We start from the raw sequence: 12,887 nt of genomic DNA, 5'->3' as shown, positions 1-12,887 counted from the left end.
TACAGCCTGAATTTAAAATGGATAACATTTAGATGTACCACTGATCTACACACAATGTCACATGTCAAAGTGGAATTGTTATTAAAAAAAATGTTTACTAATTTATAAAAATGAAAAGCTGATTCACTCCTTTATCGCATGCCTAAATAAGTTCAGGAGTAAATATGTGCTTAGCAAGTCCAGTAAGTTGCATGAACTCGCTGTGTGCAATAATGGTGTTAATCAATTTCTGAATGACTAAGTCCTCTCTGTACCCCACACATACAATTATCTGTAAAGTCCCTCAGTCAAGCAGTGAATTTCAAGCACCGATTCAACGACAAAGACCAGGAAGGTTTCCCAATGCCTTGCGAAGAAGGGCACCTATTGGTAGATGGGTTAAAAAAGCAGACATTGAATATTCCTTTGAGCATAGTGAAGATATTAATTACACTTTGGGATGGTGTATCAATACACCCAGTCGCCAGTCGCTACAAAGATACAGTTGTCCTTCCTAACTCAGTTGACAGAGAGGAAGGAAACCGCTCAAGGATTTCACCATGAGGCCAATGGTGATTTTTAAACCAGTTGCAGCGTTAAATGGCTGTGATTGGAGAAAACTGAGGATGGATCAGCAACATTGTAGTTACTCCACAATTCTAAACTAAATGACAAAGTGAAAAGAAGGAAGCCTGTAGAGAATACAAAAATTCCAAAACATGCATCCTGTTTGCAATAAGGCGATTAAGTACAATTTTGAAAAATATGGCAAAGAAATGTCCTTAATACAAAGCATTATGTTTGGGCAAATCCAACACAACACATCACCGAGTACAACTCTTCATATTTTCAAGCGTGGTGGTGGCTGCATCATGTTATGGGTACGCTTGTCATCGGCAAGGACTACGGAGTTTTTTAGAACAAAAAGAAAAGGAATAGAGCTAAGCACAGGCAAAGTCCTAGAGGAAAACCTGGTTCAGTCTGCATTACAACAGACACTGGGAGACAAATCAACCTTTCAGCAGGACAATAACCTTAAAATGCTAGGCCAAATATTGTACAATCCAGGTTTGCAAAGATCTTGGAGACTCTGCTGTAATCGTTGCCAAAGTTGATTCTAACATGTATTGACTCAGGGGATTGAATACTTATCTAAATATATGCCTGTTTTATTTCCCATAAATGTATTTATTGTGTAGATCGTTGACCAAAAGAAATGGCAAATCATTTTTAATCCCACTTTGTAACAAAACGTGGAAATAGTCAAGGGGTGTGAATACTTTCTGAAGGTACTGTAGGTGACCAGTCAACCAAAAACTAGACATTGTTTTTCCGTTGGAATTTGGTTGTGCTTTTAGACAGTTGAAAGCATAGTGATAACACATTGGGAATTCAACAACCTTTCGGCTGTCTCTTTGAGCGAGTGAATATAGGTTGTAATCTCATTGATCAACGTCTCAACCAAATATTACCCAATTGTCCACGTCGAAATGACGTGGTGTGCCCAGTGGATATGGTTTTGATACAGAGCTAATTGGTTGATTTAAATATTACCCAATTGTCCACGTTGAAATGACGTGGTGTGCCCAGTGGATATGGTTTTGATACAGAGCTGATGCTGGTTGATTTATATAGTTGACTGAAACAAAACTATTTCATATTCACATTTAGCCACCATGTACAGTCGTAACCCCATAAAACAGAAGGGTGTCAATGTTTTTTTGTAATTAAGTGCCTTATTCATGATATTCATATTACTAGTTAAAGCAGGTCCAAAGTGCCTTTGTTATTCTTGTGAGGGATCAGTGCAATATTCTTTGATAAATGATTCAACATGTATAGTATTACAATTCTGGAGCTGCTGCTCATGACAGCTCTGCAATTACTCATGACCAAATACAGTATTATTATTTATTACAGGCTTTTCAGATGTTAGGGGCTTCTCAAATACATCTCTACTAGTTGGACTCTGATAAAGAGAGATGTATCAGACCTTTAACGATGATGGGAAACTGTAGTGACCTAGAACCAGTGGTGTAAAGTACTCAAGTAAAAATACTTTAAAGTACTACTTAAGTAGTTTTTTGGGGGTATCTGTACTTTACTATTTATATTTTTGACAACATTAATTTTACTTCATTACATTCCTAAAGAAAATAATGTACTTTTTACTCCATGCAATTTCCATGACACCTAAAATTAATCGTTACATTTTGAATGCTTAGCAGGACAGGAAAATGGTTAAATTCCCGCATTTATCAAGAGTAGATCCCTACTGCCTCTGATCTGGCGGACTCACTAAATAATGTCTGAGTGTTGGAGTGTGACCCTGGCTATCTGTACATTTAAAAAACAAGAAAATAGTGCTGTCTGGTTTGCTTAATATAAGGAATTTGAAAATACTTATACTTTTACTTTTGATATTTAAGTATATTTAAAACCAAATACTTTTAGACTTTTACTCAAGTAGTATTTTACTGAGTGACTTTCACTTTTGTCATTATCTATTAAGGTATCTTAACTTTTACTATAATATGACATATGGGTACTTTTTCCACCACTGCCTAGCATTGAGGGGAATATTTGTTTGAAGTTGATGAAATGTGATATCATTGAAGCCAGTAAGATTCAGAACCACTCACCCTTTACTTTTACATGGGGTGCTTGAATCTTGTGTTATTGCACTCATTCATGCATTTTAAATATATTTTACACTCTCGCTTGCATATTTTAATATTTTCACCTTTTAGATGACAAAAAAAATCTCACGGGAGAAATGACATGGTAAGATAACTGATATTCCTGCGTTATTGTATTTAAAGTATCATAAGATAAGCTGAAGGATGCCTCTGTGATTGATTTATCTTTGGGACATTAGGACTTTAGTTATGTGCCTTGAGGCAACTCTGCCAGTCAATGGGTATTTTCATTGCTCCAAAGTCTTATCCCTCCCCCCATACATTTTTTTGAGCCATGGGGAAGATCTCTATTGCATACTCCTCACATCCTCTCTCCTCATCTCCTTCTCAAAATCCATTGGATAAGAAAGCAGAGGTCCCGCCCCTCTGACCTTCTCCTCCAATGCGTTTTTAGAAGGAGACGGGGAGAGAGGACACAAGGTGTTTGCGATTGAGCTATTCCCATGTTTTACATGACAAGTTTTGAGACCCTGTAACATGTTTCATTTTAATAAAGATTTGTTTAAAAAAGGAGACCAGTAACACCATGTATGAGTATTATTATTAATGGTCAATGAATTCAATATCAGTGATAATAACACGCTCCACGTAAAAAAAAAAAACACACACACACACCACCGACTTTGGGAAACCCTGCATTAGAGGGCACTATCATCTAGTGCAGGGTTTCCCAAACTCGGTCCAGGGGCTCCCCTGGGTACACATTTTTGTTTTTGCCCTAGAACTACACAGCTGATTCAAATCATCAAAGCGTGAATCAGTCTAGTGCTAGGGCAAAAACCAAAACGTGCACCCAGGGAGGGGGGAACCAAGGTCCGAGTTTGGGAAACCCTGACCTAATGGATAAACTGTGTTATTTGCCAATGGCTCTGCTTCACAAGAGCATAATGACAATATCATCTTTGCTCTCCTGAGACTCTCTTGTTGAAGGATTAAGGTATAAACATACATACATACATACATTAGGCTACAAATTATAGTGTTGAACTACATTGCAGTCATGAACATGACCCAGCTAGAATCATCAGCGTCCTCTGACTCTCTCCCCCTCCATTCATGTTCCGTGAATATTTGCATATTTAACCAATTAGGATATTCTGACTAATTAGGCCTACTTACTCCCGAGTGGCGCAGCGGTCTACAGTCCCTGGTTCGAATCCAGGCTGTATCACATCCGGCTGTTATTGGGAGTCTCATATGGCCCAGCGTCATCCGGGTTTGGCCGGGGTACGCCATCATTGTAAATACGAATCTGTTCTTAACTGACTTGCCTAGTTAAATAAAGGTTCAATTAAAATAAAATACTCAAGTGGCCTTGCTACTGTAAGTGTAATTCATAAATCCTGTAGCTGGCGCAAAAGCGCCGCTACCCGGTGGCATGGCGAACAACCAGGAAGTCGCAAGTGAAAACATTTCCGGGCGTCATGATCTGAGAATGCTTGTATATAAGGTACGTTTTCCTGACAAACTGCAAATAAATGTGTGTTTAAAAAAATCGCCAGACAACTAACTGGACGAGTTTATATTTATACCCAGCGAGAGTTATTATTCCTTTTTATTATGCAATTGTGTCATTTGCCTTTCGTGCTGCTTGCGTTGTTGTACGTCGAAGATGGTTTCTATTTATTCGAAAATGAGAACGAATGTACAAAAAATCCCCCACATTGTATTATATTCAGCGATTTATTTGTGTTTAAGTCAATAACTTAACTCTACTTTTGCAGCCAAATAGGACATATTTTGTGACCAATACACACTTGGCTGCAGGTGTGCTCACACTAGGCCCTGTCTGTTGGCTATGATACTTTCACCTTGTGCTTTGCAATACAGTAGTCTATTCTCTTCACCGTTAGAAAGCCAAGATAAAAGTTGTAAAGATTGTCAATCAACCCCATGGATTATTCCTGTGTTGTATGTATGTCAGGATGTCTGTTGAAAGCCAAGAGAACCGAACAGTGGAGGTACTGGGGGTATCTGAGGAGGTGGACGATGAGCTGCTGTATTTGTACTTTGAAAACAAGCGTCGTTCTGGAGGAGGTAGTCTGGTGTCTGTGGAGCTGGAAGGAAGCCGGGCCATATTACTGTTTGAAGAGGCAGAGGGTAAGAATGGATTCAGTCTGTGTAATTCTTGTAATCTGATATAATGTTGAAGGCTAATAAGTTTCCTATGTACCTACACAACATCTTCATGATTCATTCTTTATCTGGATCCCCATTAGCTGATGTCTTAGCAACAGCTAGTATTCCTGTGGTCCACAAATGAATGATACTATTGTACCAAAAACAATTCCTCCATTGCCATCCATAGTATTCTGATTATATCTGTGTTTGATTGACAGTTGCAGCAAGGGTCCTGTCTAAAGGACCCCATGTCCTGCACAACGCTGAGTTGACCGTGAGGAAGCCTGCGTGTAAGGATCCATGGAGACTGTTGCTGCGGGGGGTTAACCCAACCACCAGTCAGGAGCTGGTGGAGCTGTATGTAGAGAACATGATGGGAATGGACATAGACGAGTACACTCTGTACCCCTCACCTGGCATGGACCTGGTCCTAGTACACTTCCGCCAGGCCTTCAATAAAGGTTAGGGGTTTTCCTATCAAGTTCAAAGATGGAATCCACAGTAGGGGGAAACGGCATCACAAGCCGCCCCACCACTCTTGTTTTTGTTGGCGTGCTGAGGAATATCGTGCAGCGTTGTAAAAACATTGTAGTACACATTGTGCTCTTCTATCGTGTGTGCAATGTCAGAAGGGGGAAAAAACAGTTTGTTTGCAGTAACTTCTTTGATGTTGTAGTATCACAAACAGACATGCAGAGTTCAATTTACACCATGACATTTGGGGGGTGTCTGTATTGAGTGCATGCACTTGCACAAAATAATTTTTTGGGCCTAATAATAAAGACATACTTTAAATGTTAAAAATGTCTTACCTTTTAATGTGGCATGAACACAGCAAGTCATATTTTCATCTGATTGTCAAACGAATCACTTCAAAAAGTAGGCATGTTCGTCCACTTCAAAATAATTCCAGCATTCCAACTGGATGTATGCTTGTGGAATTTGATGACTGGAAATAGACATCTCTTACAAAACCCCAGAAAGTGTTCCTAATGACATTTAGCGATTTCCATCGACTAGGCTGACATTAATTTATGCGTCTTGCTGACAAAAATATTTTTTTTGTAGCCAGAAAAGTTGGGACACTTGAAATGGGCTGAAACCGTCCCGGGAAAATGTGATGGTCACCCTAACACGCACGGTCAAATTACTAGAATAGGTAGCCTACATTCAATTAAATAAATGATTTGAATCAGCCTGAGGGGACACCCTCGTTCATGAGTTGTCCATAATTCATGAGTTAATGCTTGGATTCTTCCCAGATTGTGTGACATAAAACACTACCTTTCTTTCCTTACATTAATGACATTTGACAGTGTTATTTGTCACTAGTAAGCATTTAACAATTGAATAAAAACATTGAACTTGAACCCTGTACGAATCATGGATCTTGGCGATCTCGGAACATGCACTATAAGTGTAACAATGCCTACGTAACATTTCATTATGTTTCACCGTGAAACTCTTCTCATGGGCACACAAATCCAAAATAATGTAGGCTTATTCCATTGCAAAATCAAATGCTTCTAACCGTCAACTATAGGCCTACTTAAAACCATAGATTAAGTAATTTAAATTATTTGACAAACAATATAATTATGAATGTATTTTAAGTGGCTATGCTTTTGCATACTTTATAGTTAATGTGTGTATTCTTCCTTATTTTGCATGCACAGACTTCCAGAAGCTTTTCACAAAGATTTCTAAGAAGCCTCTGGATGGAGCGCAGATCGTTCTGGAACAGATAGATCAGACTGATTCCATCTTAGTGGAGAACCTGCACCCCAGCATCACAGCAGACATGCTCAATCTGTACCTGGAGAGCCAACGGGGCGGGGGCGGTGAAGTTAAGGAAGTCACCATGATGTCAGAGGGGGTTGCCAGGGTCTCCTTCCTGGACTTTGACTGTAAGTTTTGAACATAGACTTATATGTTTTTAATGTACTGTGTGTCTACCGAATGTCTGTTTTGAATGTAAGTTATGTTTTCTACTGTAGAAAAAAATGACTTCGTACATTTGTATACAAGCATTTCTGTTGTAGCTGTTGTATCCATTTTAAAGTACTAATGTTGTTGTATGTTAATGAAACATAAAAGCTATAAAGAAGGGGTATTCAAATCCTACCATGAGGGTCTGGAGTACTGCTGGTTCTCTCTTCTACCTGATAATTAATTGCACCCACCTGGTATCCCAGGTCTAAATCAGTCCCTGATAAGAAGGGAAGAATGTACTGGAACTGGCTTCGAGATCCAGATCTGAGTTTGATGGCTATAAAGCATGCAAGTTCTATGTAGCTGTTGAATGTGTTTTATTCCCTTCCTTATTACATCTAACAGCAGTGGAACGTGTCCTTAAACAATCACACAAACTCGAGAAGATGGATCTGATGGTCAGGCCTTACTTCTCCTTCCTCCAATCAGAGGACACCTCCTCACCTCTGACCGTTCCCCTGACCCCTGTGAATGGAACATCCGATAGTAACACAATGAACACACCGCAGACAGACAGTGGTGGGCAATCGCAGACTGTTTCTCTCCCTGCAGCCAGTACCAGTGACCATTCTCAGTCCTCCCATCAGGCTACCTCTGAGCCCCTGGTTCCCCTTCTGTCCCACCCTGTGTCCCAGGCAACAGCAGTCCAGGGAGGCATGGAGGACCTAACATCGATCCCAGAGGCCATGTCGAGCCACATCCCCGTCCCTGACCCAGTGAAACTTGCGCTGCTCCTGCTCAGTCCCCTGCTCCAGAGCCTTCAGCTGGCCCACCCAGCTTGTAGCGTCCAGATCAAGGAAGACGGGGTCCACATGGCCGGGTCTGACCGGCTGGGGCTGGAGCAGCTGAAGAACGCTATGTTGGAGTTCCTTGGGGGTGTGGCCCAGGCTCATCTCACCTTTGACCCCGAGAAGGCCCACTTCCTGGCCAAACAGGAAGTGAAAGACAAGCTGCTGCAGACGTTGAAGGACAAGGGACTGCCTTCCGTGTACACAGTGTCGGACTGCGTTGTTGTGGTAACGTCTCCGTCTTTCAGCTTGGTGAGCCAGGCGTGTAGCTTGCTGAAGACCCTGCTGTCTGACTTTAGTATCCCCGTGGACAGAGAGTATGAGTGTATGCTGTACGCCCAGGAGTGGACTGGCTTCCTCCAGTCTCTGGGTCTCTGCTCTGCTAAGGTGTCAGAGAGGGGACAGCTAGATGTCCTGACTCTGAGAGGGTTGGAGGAGGAGAAGCAGGCTAAGATAGTTGAGTTCCTCAGTACACCCATTGAAACAGAGGCTATCATCTCTATGGAGCCAGGCATGTTGAAGTACATCCAGACCCACCATCATCAGCTACTGGCTGATATGGACCAGGTGTCTATCTTCCCTCTGGACGCACGTGGCGTCTGTGGACTCCGAGTAGGTGTTTTACCTTTTTGAAATATCATAAAAACATTCCCTTGCATTATGTAAATTAATTCACAGTATATGCAGTAATCCTCTCATACCCTTTTCACACAACTGAGTCAAGCTGAGCTGTACTGGGTTGGCCTGGTTACACGTGCTGGAGAGGACAATGTGAAAATAAAATATCGGAGCCAGAACAGTACGGTTGAGGTTGGCACGCTAGTGTGAAAAGGGTATCCAATGTCTTTGTGAATAATGATCTTATACAGCGTTTCATACTCGTCATGTCTGTGATTGGTAGATCCACGGCAACGCAGGGGCGTGTCAAATGGCTGATGAGGTTCTGAGGGGCGTGGTGTCGTCCATCGTGACCAGAACCATCACAGTGAACGAACCGGGCGTGGCGCGGTTCCTCATCCAGGAGGGAGAGGGGACCAGCATCCTCAGGGAGATGCAGGCTAAGTTCCAGGTCTACATCAACATGGAGAAGGTGCACTGGGAACCCCTGGAGAACGAGGTAGCTGGCCCAATGATGACAATATTAATATTGCTGCTTTTACTATCATTACTAATTCACTTGACAAATGAGGTTGCCGAATGATAAACATCTACACATGGATGTATAATGCAATTTGTTTTCTGTGCCATGAATTTGTTCCTCTACATTGTTTGGATAAGCATAGTTAGGCAAATGGTGTAGTTCAGAGATCATAGGAGGCTGGTGGGAGGAGCTATAGGAGGATGGGCTCATTGTAATGCTGGAATGGAATTCACGGAACTGTATCAAGTATATGTAAACCACATGTTTGACGCCGTTCCATTTATTCCATTCCAGCCATTACAATGAGCCCATCCTCCTATAGCTCCTCCCACCAGCTTCCTCTGTCCACTATATATGTGTGTGTATTTATATATTTCTGTATGTCTATATACAGTATGTCTCTGGTGTATTCTAGCTTTGTGATCTCCCTACAGGACATCTTTGAGGCTGCGTGGAATATGACGTCCCATCAGAGCTTCCAGAGAAGGTCCTCAGATGGTTCCTTACAGGCTTCCACATCAGTTCTGACGCATACTAACCAGACTTCCAACGACCTCTCAACTCCAGACATAGGTACATACTTTCATTATTCTCATAGCGATCACATATATTTGAAAAAATTCTTAAGTGTTAAATTTTAAGTGTTGTACCCAGCCTAGACCCTGAAGAGCATATGGAAGCACAGTGGCCAGAATAATCTTCAGAGAAGGGAGTTATTCTATTGGCATTGTTGTTTTGCAATCACTGAAAACATATGTACTGATCCCAGGTCTTCTAGAGGAAGCAAAGAGGCTGTTCTCAGCCATAGATGAGATGGTGGACTCTGGCCTCTCTAGTCTGACCAGAACCACTGACATTGAGGAGGATCTGTATACGGCCGGGGAACCCATTGCCCCCAGCACCGACCAGGGCCCAGACAGAGACAGCAATGACATGGAGGAGCAGGCTACAGAGCTGCTAGTGGAGGGAGGGGGTAATGATGATGAGGGTGCTCTTGCTCCTCTGGTTGCCCAGGACGGAGGGCTGTCCTGGGCCACGCAACTCTCCTCTACCCTGGACGAGGAGGCCCAGATGTCCCTGGCCATCCAGTACTCAATGGAAACCACAAAGAGGTCCCTGACCGAGGAGGAGGAGCTGCAGAAGGTTCTGGAGCTGTCCAAGAAGATGACGAAGATGACTCGGCATGATGGTGACGATGGTGCCATGGCTACCTCTTCCCTCCCTGCTGCTGGCTCACACCTCGATCAGGCTGTCCAGGTGTCTCTGCAGGAGGCCATCCAGTCAGCCAACACGGCAACAATCTTTGTGTTCGCTGGCTACAGTTGTGACCTGATCAGAGTGGACATTGCCCTGAACAAGAAGGTCACCCTGAGAAAGCATGAGGAGAAGCTAGAGCACCGCAGCCTGAGGAGCCTGTCTCAGTACCACAGGTACGTGTGTATGTCTGTGTGTACACTGTGTGTTTTTTTATAGTAATGTGCACCGATATGGAAAATCTATATCGATGTCAGTTGCATTTTTTCCATTCAATATCATATCGGTTCATAGAAAATACGTTGTGAAATGTTTACTTTTATTTGAAGTCCAGACAACTGCTTGCGGATTGTCCATTGGGACAGGTGTGTTCTGATGGTATAAACCTACCTAACTGGTTTGAATACAAGGGGAAACCCATTCACAGTTGATGGCCCATCAGCAGGCAATTAACTATGGTAACTCAAGAGCCTGTGAAAAGATCTGTTTTATGCCTGCAGGAACAGTCATGTACAGTATTCATTTTACAGAATGGTGTAGGTTAAGAATAAACCTAGATTACGATATGCCTTGCTCATATCAATATTAAAAGATATCATATGGAATTTGCAATATTGGTGCCCGCAAGCACATTTTTTTTACATTTACAAAAAAATGTAATCAATCAACCAATCAGGAGGTGTCTGGACCTCATCAAGAGGAAACATGCCGTGGAGGTCACCATCCAGGGAACCACGGCAACCATCTCCGGGTTCAAAGACTTTGTTACCGGGGCGATGCCGGACATGAAGCTCCTGCTGAGGAGGATATCCACAACGACGTCAGACGCTGACATCCTGCGGACGGTGCAATGGCTGTGGCACGACCCAGCGTCGTCAGGGACAAAGACCGCGTACGCTCCGGAGGCGACAGTGTTTATGGAGAACGCCTGGAAGATGAGGCAGAAAAAGATCGACATCCTGCTCAACAACCTGCCGCACATCATCAACTTTGAGAAGATGCAAGAGTACAACGTGACTTCTGGGAAGTCAGTAACCATCTCCAGGAAGATGCTGAGCTCAGAAGACTTGTACTCAGATATACAAGGTAAAGAGAACTTTGCAAATACTGTATGTGAGCTTATTCTTATGTTATTTATTTTTTGGTAAATAAGAATTAGATTTGTGAGATGCTATTTAATTACTCACACAATATCCCTGTTATCTTAACAAAGCTATTTAATATGTTGCACCGTTTTCCGTCATGCTATATTGCACTTATATTGCTACAATATGTTGCACTGTTTTTCAGATGAGAACTACAGTCTACTGTCCAACCTGCCTGAAACGTCCAGAGTGAACGAGGATTCTGATGAGTTCCAGGATGTTGTGAAAGACTTCTACGACTCCATACATGAGTACCACAACAGAATCAAAATCATTAAGGTATGTAGGATCTATCGATGTCAACAGCAACTAACCATTAACTTCGTATTGTATCAGTGACGTCAGAAGCCATTCCTCTGTTAATCGCATTTCCCAGGTTGAGAAGCTGATGAATAGGCTCCTTTACAACCAGTATAGATTGAAGAAGGCTAGTATAAATCAGAGTGCCAATGACCCAGAAGTGGAGCGGACGCTATACCACGGCACAAGTGAGACCAGTGTGAAAGAGATCTGCGTTCATGGCTTCAACAGAAGCTTCTGTGGAAAGAATGGTAAGGCTTTTCTAATGATTGTTTTTTTTGTGTGTCTCACAGTAGTTCATCAGCTTTTTTTTATTTCACTTCATTTTAGCATTATTTTCATGTAGACTTGTAATAATGTGGCCTCTTGTATATCCTGGTCTCTCTGCAGCCATCGTCTACGGTCAAGGGTTATACTTTGTACTAATTTGGCCTGTTGTATCTCTTTCTGTAATAATTTATTCTCTTGTTTTGGTTTCTCTTTGCAGCCACTGTGTATGGACAGGGGGTCTACTTTGCTGTGAACTCGGCCCTGTCTGTCCAGGATCAGTATTCTCCCCCCAACGCAGACGGACACAAGTTTGTGTTTGTGACCAAGGTGCTTACTGGGGACTTCACTCAGGGCAGTCACTCCATGAAGGCTGCTCCTCTGAAGGAGAGCTCTGAGATACCCCTCAGATACGACAGCGTGGCGGATAAGATGGACAACCCCTCTCTGTTTGTTATCTTCAACGACACACAGGCCTACCCTGAGTATCTCATCACATGTCAGAAGATTAATCGCTGAGGGAAGGAAGGAGTGGGATTAATATCCAAAAATGCACTAACTCTGTTTCGGCATAGTGTTTTTACATTTTTCCCTATTGGGAAGAGGATTCATGGGAATTCTATTTGAAAAATACTGTGCATTGTGTTTCTTTAATCATACATCTTAATTTAGTTTCTCTAACTTGTTTACGCCGCTGCTGTTTTATTTATGAGACAATATAGCCATTAATTCACAGTGCAATTGAATCACGAATTATTCAAATGCAATGTTCTCGACTACAACCGTATATTTAATTGTTTAGTTTGATCTTTATAATCAATGAAACGCATAACGACCCTCCAATGGTATTACATGGAATTTTACCTGTGGAATGCGGTTTTAACCAATCAGCAGTCAGGATTAGACCCCACGGTTGTATAAATGCATTTAACTGGTAATGTGTCTTGCAGAGCCAAACATTGACTTTACTTATTATGTTGCCTTACTTTTATATTTATTCTATTCCATCTGAGGGAAAGATAGCCTGTTTGTCCTTTACATTTACTTTGGGTTAAAAGGTGGCGTTAATTTGATTTATGTTCAATTAAACTCTTGTCCTGTCTGTTTTATTTATTTTTGTGTACACACAACTGCAACATGGGTGAGATTTGAATCGTACACACATTCTTTCAATGAAGATAGGAACTATTATTGCCTGGTT

At 42.0% G+C, this 12,887-nt stretch overlaps 1 protein-coding gene across 1 annotated transcript; it reads left to right on the top strand.

Moving 5' to 3' along the window:
• Window positions 1-4,057: 4,057 nt before the first annotated feature.
• On the top strand, window positions 4,058-12,788 carry LOC120026904 (protein mono-ADP-ribosyltransferase PARP10-like). Its single transcript, XM_038971639.1, has 12 exons — window positions 4,058-4,128; window positions 4,603-4,778; window positions 5,018-5,260; window positions 6,476-6,706; window positions 7,137-8,191; window positions 8,481-8,696; window positions 9,155-9,293; window positions 9,490-10,150; window positions 10,651-11,060; window positions 11,265-11,398; window positions 11,496-11,670; window positions 11,907-12,788. The coding sequence occupies exons 2-12, from the start codon at window positions 4,604-4,606 to the stop codon at window positions 12,203-12,205; spliced, it is 3,738 nt and encodes a 1,245-aa protein (XP_038827567.1). The 5' UTR covers window positions 4,058-4,128; window position 4,603; the 3' UTR covers window positions 12,206-12,788.
• Window positions 12,789-12,887: the final 99 nt, after the last annotated feature.

Source organism: Salvelinus namaycush, chromosome 32 (assembly GCF_016432855.1).
Source record: "Salvelinus namaycush isolate Seneca chromosome 32, SaNama_1.0, whole genome shotgun sequence".
NCBI lineage: Eukaryota > Metazoa > Chordata > Actinopteri > Salmoniformes > Salmonidae > Salvelinus > Salvelinus namaycush.
This window is presented reverse-complemented; position numbering and strand designations above follow the sequence as displayed.